The sequence below is a fragment of the Protopterus annectens genome, chromosome 1.part1, assembly GCF_019279795.1.
Source record: "Protopterus annectens isolate FY-2018-M chromosome 1.part1, PAN1.0, whole genome shotgun sequence".
In the NCBI taxonomy this organism is placed as follows: Eukaryota; Metazoa; Chordata; order Ceratodontiformes; family Protopteridae; genus Protopterus; species Protopterus annectens.
In genome coordinates, this window is record NC_056726.1 from 1098402170 (window position 1) to 1098416818 (window position 14649).

The window sequence follows — 14649 nt, forward strand, 5'->3', positions numbered from 1 at the left end:
CTGCAGATTAATGGCTCCCTGAATGAGTCATTATAAACACACTGCAGATTAATGGCTCCCTGAATGAGTCCTTATAAACACACTGCAGATTAATGGTCTCCTGAATGACTCCTTATAAACACACTGCAGATTAATGGACCCCTGAATGTGTCCTTATAAACACACTGCAGATTAATGGCTCCCTGAATGAGTCATTATAAACACACTGCAGATTAATGGTTCCCTGAATGAGTCATTATAGACACACTGCAGATTAATGTCTCCCTGAATGAGTCCTTATAAACACACTGCAGATGAATGGCTCCCTGAATGAGTCCTTATAAACACACTGCAGATTAATGGCTCCCTGAATGAGTCCTTATAAATGCACTGCAGATTAATGGCTCCCTGAATGAGTCCTTATAAACACACTGCAGATGAATGGCTCCCTGAATGTGTCCTTATAAACACATTGCAGATTAATGGTTCCCTGAATGAGTCCTTATAAACACACTGCAGATTAATGGCTGCCTGAATGAGTCCTTTTAAAAAACTGCAGATTAATGGCTCCCTGAATGAGTCCTTATAAACACACTGCAGATTAATGGCTCCCTGAATGAGTCCTTATAAACACACTGCAGATGAATGGTTCCCTGAATGAGTCATTATAAACACACCACAGATTATCGGTTCCCTGAATGAGTCATTATAAACACACTGCAGATTAATGGCTCCCTGAATGAGTCCTTATAAACACACTGCAGATTAATGGTTCCCTGAATGAGTCCTTATAAATGCACTGCAGATTAATGGCTCCCTGAATGAGTCACTACTACTCACAATTCTCACTATGATCCTCTCCATTTTACTCTTTAGCCTGGTACTTTCTTCAGCTTCCCCCTTTATTCACATTCTGCAGTCTTACTCCTCTTCCAGAGACCCTTACCACCATATGTCCACTGCCCACATTTAGCTAATCTGGTATAATTTTAGCAATGTCTTTTTTCAAATTTATTATTCTTCTTCTCAGAATCAGTTCACCCATTGTGGACGTATTGCGTTAGTTTACTGGGGTAGTACAGTAATTAAAACAGACCATACTTCGGCACAGCCCTGATGAAAATGAATTCACAAAATTAAATAAACAAATAAAGAAAGAAAGAAATAAGTACAGTGAAACAAAACTAATTCCCAAACATGGAATAATCACAGAAGGCAGAGAATCAGACAGACAATTGAAAATATAAGGAATTGTTTTTAAGCTAGGAGAAAAACAAATGTGGATTCATTTTAGTAGTAAATGTGTGAGGTAAGCAGCAAGTGAGAATAGAAGGTGAAAGTAGAAGTGATGATGGTTAGGTAGGAGTTAATTGATGAGTTCCATGGTTAAGGAGGAGTTAAGTGATGAGTTCCATTCTTAGGGAGGAGTTAAGTGATGAGTTCCATGGTTAGGGAGGAGTTAAGTGATGAGTTCCATTCTTAGGGAGGAGTTAAGTGATGAGTTCCATGGTTAGGGAGGAGTTAAGTGAGGAATTCCATGGTTAGGGAGGAGTTAAGTGACAAATTCCATGGTTAGGGAGGTTTTAAGTGATGCATCCCATGGGAAAGTGCTTGCTGTCAGTTTTTTTGATGGAGGTGTCCTTTGAATTAAACTCTGAAAGTTGGGAATAAGAAAATGTATTCTAGGTGGGAAGAAGGAATTGCTTGAGTTTTGAAGAAAGACTAGAGAAGTAGTGGGCAGTATAGTGTAATTAGTTATGCGAGGTCTGGAGCAAGAGAGTTATATGGGTGGAATTGCAGAGGTTGTGTGGATGGTTTATTAATGGAGTTTGGCAGGAAGAGGCAGGAAGACACATACATGATGTAGTTTGAAAAGAAAAGGCCCTTAGAGTACAGCTCACAGCCTTAACCAGCTGCACCAAATTCCACTCTCTAATGAGATGCTGAACTGTATTACACCTGCAAAGAAATCAAGGCGTTTAATCACAGGGCATCATATATTAGACTAACCTTAAACTATCATTGCTCTATTCAGTACCCTTACCCAGTCCTCGTAGGTACAATGTTAAAGATGCATAAATACACTCAGAAAGATCCTGCAGTCTTTTTGTTCGGTAATGAGATTTTCATTGCTTACACAAATTACATACCTCTTTCTTACCTGTTTTATGTACATATTTGCCATTTGTTAATCAGGTTGGTTCACTTGTGTGAGTATAACTAAGTAAATAGCATTAATCCTTGCAGCTTTCATTATTTTTATATTTACAGGAGCATCAGGAGCCCTGGCCAAGAAATTCATCTCAGTGTATCCAGAGTCAAGAGTCACAGTCTATGATTTACCAAAAATGATCAAGGGAGCAAAACAGTGCAACATGCACGTTAAAGATCCCAGAATTTATTTTCAAGAAGGTAACTGACTCCTAACTTGTCAAAAATCAGATAATTATAATTCTGATTTTTTTTTAGTTATGATTATCATTTCAGATGCTTGTGATTTTTTTTATGATTATGTTTTCTTGGATACAGTTCTGACACTGAATTTAAGATAAAGAAACGAGGGCTGAAAGTAAGTATAAATAGCAGTTTCATGAGACACAGGTGTATGGATCAGGCAATACAAATTGTTTAAACTTTATTAGCTACACACAGTATATTGCATTTACATAAAATCCTCATACATGAAGCACCATATCTAATGAGCGGTTGACTGCTTTATTTCCAATTCTGTCCCTGTCACCCCTCCTTAGTTTATCTTTGGGTTCACCTTCCACTTCCTCCAGGTATGGTTTTCACTCTTGTAATATTTTAGTACCTCTGTCCATTGCTTTTTAAATTTCCTCCTGTCATTTCTTTCATTTAGTCACTTCTTGTTATATTTTCCTCATGTCCAGGAATATTTTGTGTAATTCATGTCCCTATACAGGTTTTGTCCAGTTCCAGGTTTTTGTGATGAAGATTTTAACTCCTGCACTTTACAGTTTGATGATGTTCATTTATCTTTCCTTCCAGATGGTGTCTTTTCCTTCATGCTTCATGACAGAATTCCCAGTAATGATCTGATTCTTTTTGAAATATCTCCCTAAATGTTTTGCTTGCTTCTAGACTTTGTGCCAACCCACAGTCCCAGAATGTGTGTACCATTCCTGCATCCTCCTTCAGATACTTCTAGCATCTACCTGTCTGCCTTCCTTTACCAATCTCATTGGGGTTAGATTTACCAGAGTCATGGGGATTAGATACCACCTATGCCGAGGGTTTAATGTATGGCTCTATGTACATTCTGCATGCACCTCATCACTACCTGAATTATTTTCTGCATGTGCTAGTAACCTAAAACTTCTGTCCATCTTCCCTCCCTTTCTCAATTCTTTTTCATTCTCACTTCTTCAACATCATTTCTTCTTCTCCTAACTCTTTGTCTTCTGTCCCACTAACCTCTTCTATTTCCTCCAAGGTACCATCCTCTCCCCTTTTTGCCTTCCTATACTACTTTTCTCTTTCTCATTTTGTAATACCCTTATTCTTCTCCAGATCTCTCCAGCTACCACACAGTTTAACCGTTACCTCTCTCTGCTATTCTCCATTGTTTTAAATGTTTCTTCACAATCTTTTTTGTTCCTGCATACCGAATCTTTCTTTAAGCTATTCCACTTCTCCACATTTCTATTTCTTCATTGTCTTCCCCTCACCTTGTGTTCCCCATAGATGTTTGGGTTCCCCCTTACCCCATTTCAATAATCCCAGTTCCTTTTGTATGCTTCTCCATGTCTCAGGCTCTGTCACTCACGTTAGCTTATCCCCCTCCTCTTCTGTTTAGCAGTGTAGTTTTGGGACGTGCAAAAGTGGAAACCACTTGTGCAGTAGCAATGGAAACTGATATGCAGAAACAAAAGGGGTGTGTTTTACAGAATTTAAAGGCTGGTCTTACTAAAAGAATGACAAGCAAACAAATGTGTACTAGCTGTAACAAAAGGGGTGTGTTTTACAGAATTTAAAGGTGTGTCTTACTAAAAGAATGACAAGCAAACAAATGTGTACTAGCTGTGGTGTTTGGCAAAATATAATTGTGACATTTGGCTTTTCTTCCTTCGATGTAAGATATTTTATGCACTTAAGTAAAAAGTTTTTTTTGTGATGTGATAATTGAAATTGATGGTATTTCCTGGGCACAGCCATGGGAGACAGGAGAATAAAATTGTAGCTGAATTTCTTGGCCAGCAGATTTGCTGTATCTTCTGGCCCCATTTAGAAGAACAAAAAAAAAAAAAGCAAAGTAGAATGCACAATAATAAACAGCAATAACCAGAGAAATACTGTAGTAAAGTAGGTCCAAATAATTAGAAATAAAGTAAACCCCTTTAATGAAATCACAGTTAAGTGATATCATCCTTAGAGCAGGCAAGATGTCATGAGAACTGATAAAAAACTTGTAATCCACCATTAAATAACATTCAAAAAGTCATGTGCAATCACACTAAAAATGTTTGTCAATAAACAAACAAATAAATTAAGGAACTGAATACTAAAAAATGTAAAATTCTGAATACTTTGCATTTTGTCATATGCAAGATTAACAGTAAAAATGTTGCAGCTCTCAGCTTCAGTACACTGAATATTGATACACTGTCATTACATCCTGAGGGAAACAGCCTATTATATTGATACACTGTCATTACATCCTGGGGGAAACAGCATATTATATTGATACACTGTCATTACATCCTGGGGGAAACAGCATATTAAATTGATACACTGTCATTACATCCTTGGGGGAAACAGCATATTATATTATAGGTTAATAGGTTCATAGGTTCATACTAGGCTATCTGCCCTGGGGCAATTATAAGCCTAGCCCGATTCTGTATGGCTTAGGCCACCCCTTGATTTGAGTATACTGTGCCCTTTTTAAAGTTTAGTTTACTGTGCCTCTGTCTAATAGTGACACGGAAGTAATCCCCGGGACAAACCTATGATCCCCCATCCACTCATCAAGATTCTTCTTGAAAAGAGTCAGTGAGGTGCTCTGCCTAACATGAATTGGAATTCTATTCCAGAGCAAAGGGAGCCTCTGGGTTATGAATCTGTCCCTCCAGCATGTTCTATTTATTTCTGTGCTGAGGTTCAAGTCCCTCGAGAGCGTGGCTCTAAGGGATTTAGATTTACTGAGGTGGAGCATGTCCATTAATTCTGGATTTGACATAGCTTTGTATGTCAGGCATAGATCGCCTCGAAGTAGGCGGTATGCAACTGAGTAGAGCTGGAGTTTTTTTAACTGAGCAGCATATGGCATCTGTTTGAGACCCTTGATCCTCTTGGTGAGATACTTTTGGGGTCTTTCTAATTGCTGCAGGTGTCGGGTAAGGTACATCCCAAAAGGGTCATTGTATTCTATGATGGGCCTGATGAGGGATGAATAAAGGGGCAAAATTACCTCTCTTGATCTAGATGTGAAACCCTTCGTGATGAGGTGGGCTATGTAGAAGGTCTTTCTAACCACTTTGGCAATGTGGTTTTCAAAGGAGAGATTGCTATCAACTTGGGTCCCCAGGTCCCTAATAAATTTCTCTCTACTTAATGGGTTTCCGCCTATGTGGTAATTTGTGGGCACATTGTTTTTGCCAAAGGGTATGACTATACATTTTTTGGCATTTAGCTTTAAACCATGGTGCTGGCACCAGTTATCTGTCTCTGTGAGACCTTTTTGAAGGATGTTTGTGTCAGCTGGAGAGTTGATTATGGCGCCCAGTTTGCAGTCGTCTGCGAACTTGGTGAGCCATAGTCCTCCAACGTTTGCCTGTACCTCGGAAAAGTATATACCAAACAAGAGTGGTCCCAGGACAGAACCCTGTGGTATGCCACTTTTGACTGGTTTCGAGTCTGACATGGCTCCAGCAACTCTCACTCTGTGGGTTCTGTCTTTGAGCCAGTTTGTGACCCATCTTGTGACATAGGGGTTTATATTTAAGCTGGACAGCTTATCTATGATGCGTGAGTGGGGTATTGTGTCAAATGCCTTTGCAAGGTCCAAATATGCTGTGTGGACTACCTTCCCTTCATCTTTGGCTTTGGTGACTGTTTCGAAGAAGTCAACCAGGTTCAAAAGGCAGGATCTGCCCTTGACAAAGCAGAACTGGGTATGATCTAGTGTCTGTAGGTCCCCAATGTCTTTGTTTATGAGCTCCATGATGATCCTCTCTATAGCCTTGCAGACTAAGCTAGTCAGGCTTATGGGGCGATAGTTTCCAGGGTCCGTAGAGGCTCCACCTTTGTGGAGTGGGACCACTGTTGCTGTACGCCATTCTGTGGGCACATATCCTGTAGTGAGGCTGAGATTGTATAGCCGTTTTATTTGAGGGATTAGTTCCTCTTGGAGTTCATGTAGGATGCAACCTGGGACGCCATCTGGTCCCATGGAAGCAGTGTTTTTTGCTTTGGAGAGGGCAGCCTTCACCTGAGCATCAGAGATGTTTGGGAGGGAGCCCTCTGCCGGGATAGATACTTGCTCTTTTGGGGGGGAGGGGATGGAGAAGTTTGCACTGAACCTGTCTGCCAGGATATTGGCGATGTCTGTGGGTTCAGTGTATTTTTTGTCATTTAGAATCAACTCAGAACAAGTCTGGGAGTTGCATCCCAGGTTTCTAACATAACTGAAAAAAGCCTTATGATTGTCTTTGGTGTCCTGTGCAATTTTTCTCTCGAAGCTGGCCTTGGAGGATTTTATGAGAGATCATAATTTTTTGCTAGTACTGATCAGAGATGCCTTCCCTATTAGGGATTTTGCTCTATCATGTAGTAGCTTCCTCCTTCTGTTGTACAGTTTATTTATGGCAGGGGTCCACCAGACTGGACGCCTGCCTTTGGATGATTGGGTCTTGGTTTTGTTTGGGATAGCATGATCCATGCATTCCTGGAGATGTCCGTAGAATGCATTTATATAGGATTCTGCAGTTTGGGCCATAGTTTCCACTGGCCCTGGGGCCTTGAAGGATTCCACTTCGGTTTTGAGAAGTGAGAAGTTCGCTTTGAGAAGTTTTTCACTGTGGTTTTCTGGGCTGGGGTGGAGTCGGGATGTGGACATCCAGTGAAATTAATTTATGGTCTGATCTTACCAATGAGGGATATACTTCTGGTGTGGAGCATAGAGTCCCCATGTTGGTAATGATCAGGTCTAGTATGTTGTCCCCTCTTGTGGGAGTGGTGACTAGTTGTTCCATAGCATTTGAGTTTATAATTTCCAGGAACCTTTGAGCTAAGGTGCTGGGGCTTGAGTAGTGCTCCCAGTCAATGTTTGGGTAGTTGAAGTCACCCAATATAATGGTGTTCGGAGAGATCTTTATGTTCTCCAATGTTTTCAGGAAAGCCGAGTGGGATTCCTGACTTTGAGAGGGTGGTCTGTTGGATGCTATAAACTGAAAAGCAGTCTTGCCCACTGTTAGTTGCACATGGATGGTCTCTGATACTTCGTGCAATGCCACTAACCTGGAGGTGTGGATATCCTTGATAAATATGGAAACTCCCCCTCCTTTTGTGGTTTGGTCCGGGTTTTGGGGCCGAAAAGCATGATATGAGGTATAGCCTGGTAGTGCTGGGCTGCTCTCTGGAGCCTTGAACCAGGTTTCTGTCACTGCACAGATATTGATGTTCTCCATACTGAGGAGAGCTTTGAGTGCGTGCATCTTGAGGTTAAGACTTCTGGTGTTTAGCAGCATTACCCTTAGTTTCTTGTTCCTTGTGCTGTCTATGGGGGTGGGTTTGACTTTTGAGCCTTGCCTAAAAAAGGCACTATAGAGGTGGCAAGAGCCTTTGCCAATATCTGAAAGCCCAGTGGTGACAGGTGCAAGCCGTCCCTAGCGAAGCAACGTGGCTTGTCGAGCATGTCATCCCAGGCTGACAGACACTGGATCCCCTTTGAATGACACCAAAATTTTAGCCAATTGTTAAAATCATTCCTTTTGCATTTGTACTGTGGCATCATTCTAGGTGAGGGTAAGATGCTGCTCAAGGTCAGGGTCATACCAGCCTGGGCTACATGATCAGAGAGCTCCTCTATGTCTCTTTTCATGTAGTCCAGGGAGGTACGTCTCAGATCATTCACACCAGCATGTACAATGACTGAGTCATATTTGTATTTGCTTTGGAGTGACCTGAGTGCTTGCGTTATGTGGCGGATCCTAGCACCCGACAGGCAGCTCACCATGACCTTCTCTTTATTCAGCCTGGTGAGCGGGACATCAGTGTGTCTGACAATAGAGTCATCTATTACAAGAGTATCAGGTGTGTTATTCAGCCTTAAGGGCTGTGGCTGCTTGGCACACTGACTTTGTGGGTTATGTGTTGTGTGTGTTTTGTTTTGAGGTAGCGTTTGCTTGGATGTCTGCTTTGGAGGTCTCTGTTGCATAGGTAGATTTTTATTTAGAGCCTCCAAGTATGTTTTTGTGTATTTATGTGTTTGGTTCGCTGATGTGGTGGGACTATGTGATGCTGGAATTGTGTTGTGTGAGGTTACCTTCTCCTCCTGACTGGTTACACCAGTTTTGAGACGAGAGAGCTCAGCCTCCAGTTTGGCTAAATAGTTTCATCTCTCACATATATTTGAACCTGTTTGGAGGAGGAGATACACTGATACACTGTCATTACATCCTGGGGAAACAGCATATTAATTTAGCTGCCAAGTTATTTCCCTGTATTTCTATATGGTTTGTAAGTTATTTCCCTGTATTTGATCCTTGTTGGTATTAATGGGAACATTATCAATACACACCGGGGGGTGGAGTGGTGCATTGGTTTACTTTGTCACAGCACAGCGAAAGGTTCTCTGGTTTGATTCTCAGCTAGGGTGCCTTCTATGTGTAGCCTGCATGTCCTCCCTGTGTTTGTGTGGGCTTGCTCTGGTTTACTCCCATGTTACAAAACCATTCGTCTGGATTGTTTCTCCCCAGGCTTCTGTTGAAAATTGGCTCATTTCAAGTCAGGCTTTCCCAGTAGACAAATGTTAAATAAATAAGATAAAAAAAAGTAAACCTGGGATCTTACATAAAAGGGAATGCTTCTAAAGTGTGTTTGTGCCTCTTTATTACAGCAATGTCCTATATATGCTAGTAATTTCACCTCATTATTGCTCTAAGTGTTTCGTATGTAAACAAAAAAAAAACAGCTGCATGACAGACAGTTGGCTACATGTACAAGGCCAGTACTTCTACAATTAAAATGTTTACTAGACATGTAGGTTTTTCATGGGCAGTAATAGAAATTTTGCTTCTTTCCAAAATATACTTGCACTGGTAGTGAAACACACACTTATAAGTTCCCTGCTTTTTGTTAGTCATGTTAATGTTTTCCACCCCCTATTTCAAACCTCTCTTTTAAATGTTTTTGCCTGTTTTGTATATAATATAAGTGGTCAATACCACAGATGTTCTGCCACATCTGGAAAGTGGAAAAATATATTCCAGGTTTTGTTCAGAATATTTTTTTAACCCTCCAGATTCATTGTTGTATTTTAATATCATCGCCTGTCATAGTTTCACTCTCTGTTTTCTTAGGAACAGAGCCTTCCTTCACTATTCCCAAGACTGGCAGACATTTTGAACCCCGACCATTTGTTATATCAGTTTGAATGGTTTCCTAAATGTTTGCATCGTCACACTGGACTAAAAACACACCATATAGGTTATTGATTTATTTGATAAAGGTGTCATAATCAGAAGTCCTACAAGTCTTTCTAATATCCTGGCCCTTCACCGAACTTCTTTTCTGGAAGAGTGGGTGGTTACTGTGGTAATGAAGATATGAACTGGAGTATGCTCACTTACAATAGAGGCCTGAAGAAAATTTTGTTTCCAATCACTTTTTTTTCTGAATGTGATGTCTAAGAAGTTAACTTCATGAGAAACATGGTGTGGAATGAAAACAGGAGAAACAGACAGGTTGCAATTTAAAATTCATTTAAGTTGTCCATCATGTCAAACCAAAACATGCATATATCATTCAGGAACCTGGAATAATTAAGCCAGCAATCAACATGGCTCCCTTTGCAATCTGCTGTGGGGTGCCTTTGAGGTTTCCAACATAGATAAAGAAGTCCTTGTCATTGCCTTTGTCTAGGAGGTGAGCTTTACCTCAGATCTGCCTTTAGTAGACTTAATTTGTTTGCTCCGTTGTTTGTTTAGATTGATGAGAGTATGTTTATCATGCTAGATGCTAAATTTCCTCATCTCGGTTATGATTTTTTTTTTTTGTTTTACATCATGTTTATGTTTAAATCCCACCAGGATGGTTAGTTTTTTGAGTTAGTTCTGGGCTTATTTCTGGAAGCCATAGCTGTCTCTATGCACTTATTGAAATTATTATACAGCTGGTACCTCAAAATTCAACCACCTTGCAAGTCGACCATTTCACAATTCAACCACGCTTCTGGCTGCCCTGGCATCCCACAATTCAACCATCATCTCACAATTTGAGTCACAAAGGAGGCTGAAAAGCTGTTCATTGTTTCCTGTTGTTGTTTGTTGTTGTGTTGTGGTTTGTAGTGCAGTTGTTTCTTTTAAGTGGTGCGAAGAAGTGAAGAAATGGGGCCAAAGAAGGGTGATACTGACAGGAAAAATAAGTGTCTGAGCATTGAGAAGAAGAAAGAAATCATCGGTAAAAGTGAAAGAGGAGGTAAAATAGGATGAATAGCAGTATGGCATGCCTAGGTTTACCATCTCAACATTTTGGAAAAAGAGCCAGCATCATAGGTGCTAAGGTGTCAAAAGGAGCAACCAAGGTTTTGGACAAACACAGAAAAACAATTCATGAAGATATGGAGAAGATGCTTCTTGCTTGGATCCAGGAAAGAAAATGAAAGGAGATTCAATAACTCACACCCTGATCTTTTAGAAAGCTAAGCTCACCTTTGAAGACCAGGTCTATATTATCGGAACAAAAGTTTCAAACTCCGAATACCATATGGTCGACACCATATGGTCGAAGTTTGAAAATTTAGAATCCAATAAATAAAAAACTAAAACACAAAAACTGTCACTAACTGTTTTATGCAGTGGGCACAAGCCCCTGCACCCCCCATACACCTGCTACTTAAATATACCAACTCTGAGATTACACTCCATTGAAGTAAAGAGAAGAATTCCTTATGGCAATCTCTGTTCACTCTTGCGATATTCTCACATTTGGTGTCGCTCACATGGGATTCACTCAGTGCAGATTTCGTTGTACTAATACAGACCCTTGAAGACCTACAAAAAAAAACCTCCAGGAAGTAGCTCACAACAAACAGAGAAATTTAAACAAGTAGGGTGTGGTGGTTCCACAGTTTAAAAAAAAGAAGCAGCATCTATAGTGTTCTGAGACAAAGAGGGGCAGCTAGTTCACAGGTCCATAGGTCCGTAGGTGTGTACTAGGCTAACGGTCCTGCAGCCTTTACAAGCCTAGCCCATAGGATTACCCTGAGCACTGTGCTACCTGACCTTAGTTCCCAGTGCCTCTGTCAAGTAAAGCCACTGGATTGATCCCTGGGGTGAATTTTCTGTTTCCCATCCACTCATCAAGATTAATCTTGAAGAGGATGAGTGAAGTGCTCTGCTTGACTTGTATGGGAAATCTATTCTATTGCAAGGGCAGTCTCTGGGTTATGAACCTGTCCCTCCAGGTTGTTTTGTTGATTGCAGTAATAAGGTTGCGGTCTCTGGAGCGTGTGGTGTGCAGGGATTGAGATTTCTTTAGATGTAGCATTTCTGACAGAGCTGGGTCAAACATGGCTTTGTAAGTCAAGCAGAGATCGCCTCTAAGTAGGCAATATGAGACAGAGAATAGTTGGAGTTTTTTAAGTCTGTCCATATAGGACAAATGTTTAAGGCCTAGGATCCTCTTTGTGAGGTACTTTTGTGGCCTCTCCAGTTGTTGCAGGTGTTTACTGAGGTACATGCCAAATGGGGCATTGTACTCAATGACTGGCCTAATGAGGGAGGAGTAGAGGGAGACAATGACCTCTTTCTTCCGGGATGCAAAACCCTTAGTAATGAAATGTGCCACATAGAAGGACTTTCTGACCACAGTGGCAATGTGGTAGTCAAAAGAGAGGTTGCTGTCAACCTATGTTCCCAGATCTCTTATAACACCTTCTGTGTTCAGCTGACTACCATCGATGTAGTAATTCATGGGAGACCATTTTTTCCCAAAGGGGGGATGACAACACATTTTTTGGCATTGAGCTTAAGGCCATGGTTCTGACACCAGTCGTTGGTCTCAGTGAGGTCTTTCTGTAGGATGTCAACATCACTTGGGGAGTTAATAATAGCTCCCAACTTGCAATTGTCTGCAAACTTTGTCAGCCAGAGTTCCTTTGTGTTGGCCTGGACTTCAAAGAAGTAGATACCAAACAGGAGAGGACCAAGGACTAGTGCTGACAAAGGAGGTGCACAGAGATTTGTAGATTATTAATTGCAATGAAACAGGACTTTTCTGGATGAAATTGCCTTGTAGGACTTATATAACCCAAGAAGAAGCTAGTATTTCAGGTCACAAGCCCATGAAAGATAGGTTCACAATCCTCCTGGCAGCAAATTTCAGTGCAGACTTCAAGCTGCAGCCTCTGCTGGTATATCACTCAGAAAATCCAAGATGCTTTGAAAAAAGATTATAAAATCAAAACTACCTGTAATGTGGAAATCAAACACCAAAGCTTGGGTAGACCAGTCAGTTTTCAAGGATTTGATTTTCGAGGAGTTTGCTCCAAGTGTAAAGAAGTACCTGGCAGAAAATAATTTGCAAATGAAACCTCTTCTGCTTCTGGACAATGCTTCTGCCCATCCATGACAGTTACAGGAAATTCTTCAGCTAGACTATGATTTCATCAAGGTTCAGTTCCTGCCTCCCAATACAACTTCTATCATCCAACCCTTGGATCAACAAGTCGGTGTCTGCTTCAAAAAGCTCTACACAAAAGCACCCTTCTCAAGGCTTTTCAACGTGACTGATTCTTCAGATAAAACATCATGCCATATCCTTCATCAAAACTGCCTGGGATGAAGTGTTGCAGAAAGCCCTTCATGGGGCCTGGAGAAAACTGGTTCCTTCCTTTTACCAGGACAAAATTGTGGATGAAGCAGCTGAAGTGGTGCAAGATCATTCCCACAGCAGAGCACCTGGACATGGGGAGGCGGATGAGGCAGATCTGTAGGACTTGCTACAAGACCATGCCAACAAGCTTACAATGGAGGAATGTGCACTTTGCAATGAGCAGTTCAAAGAAAAAGAGGGAAGTTTGTTGTGAAGATGAGGACCCCATGGAAAAAGGACCTGTACCAACAGCTGGCATTAAAGAACATTTATCCAACTAGAGAAGGTGCAGGCTACAGTCTTGGAGTGGCACCCCCACACAGGTGACATATATACCGACAGCTGGCATTAAAGAACATTTATCCAACTGTACAAGGTGCAGGCTACAGTCTTCGAGTTTCACCCCAACACAGGCAATGTATATACCAACAGCTGGCATTAAAGAACATTTATCCAACTTGAGAAGGTGCAGGCTATAGTCTTGGAGTGGCACCCCAACACAAGGGATGTCAACAGGATGACGGACTTGTTTAACAACACAATCATGCACCACTTCAAGACCATTATGAATAAGAGTGAGAGACAAGTCACCTAAGACAAATTTGTTTCACCTTCACCTACACCTGCCAAAAAAACAGAACAGGCAGGACAGGGTGAAGAAGTCTCCCCTTCCAACTTAAGACTAAGTGGACTCTGTAAATGGTGTAAATATGGTGATTCATGTTCAGTTCTTGGCATGGAAACTGGTGGGGCTGGGCAGAGAGAATGTGCACAAGTGTGTGATGCCGACTCACCTGAATGAATGAGCCAAGTAGGGGAGGCACTGAGCAAAGTCCTGGAGAGAGGGATTAAAAAAAGCAGATGCCAGCATAGACTGTATTGTATGTTATTATTTCTTTTGGGGGCATGGATAGTAAATTGTTTGAATTGTGAGTTACCACCTGTACATGGTTTCTGTGGAAAATTCCTCAATGGCAGCTGTATTCTCATTTTTTTGGGGGGAGGTGGAGGCTTGAAATGTTGGTAGGTTATTACTTAATAGTAGGAATTTTGCCTTAGAATAGTTCCTAAATATTATGTGGTTAGCCAGGGTCAAATGATTGTTTTTTTTACAAAGAAAACAACTTTGTGGTCTGAATTTACCAGAGACACTATACAATGGGGGTATGGTGTTCTCCTGAGTTTGTGAGTATGAGGCCTGGTAAGCTTGAACCCCTAGTGGATGTATGGACTACCTGGTCCAAAGTGTTTATCTTTATAAAGTCCAGGTTTCCCTGGGCCTGTAAAACTGGAGTCATGTAACTATCCCAGTTTATAATGGGATCATTGAAGTCACCCATGAACATAGTACAAGATTGAATGGTAAGGGCCACTAGTAAGTCAAACTATGAACTATGGGTTTCTTTTGTCATACAAGGTGACGTGTTGCTTGCAAGGATATGCTATGGGACTTTGTCTGTGGAAATCTGGACATGAAGAAGCTCAAGTACATTGTTTTGTTTGACTAGTCTTGAGTGGGTATGTTGTTGGCATAGATTGATACACCTTTACCTTTGGTCCCTCCCTATGCTGTAGCTGGCCTAAATGTGTAGAAGGCATTGTAGCCCTGTA

The 14649-nt window shown here is 41.1% G+C and overlaps 1 protein-coding gene across 1 annotated transcript in view; it reads left to right on the forward strand.

Moving 5' to 3' along the window:
- The window catches only part of LOC122815469 (acetylserotonin O-methyltransferase-like), a 254419-nt gene that overhangs the window by 146209 nt on the left and 93561 nt on the right, over positions 1–14649 (forward strand). The window contains exon 3 of the mRNA XM_044087991.1: positions 2251–2391. Within this exon, the coding sequence (XP_043943926.1) occupies positions 2251–2391 (141 nt within the window). The remainder of the gene's footprint in view (positions 1–2250; positions 2392–14649) is intronic.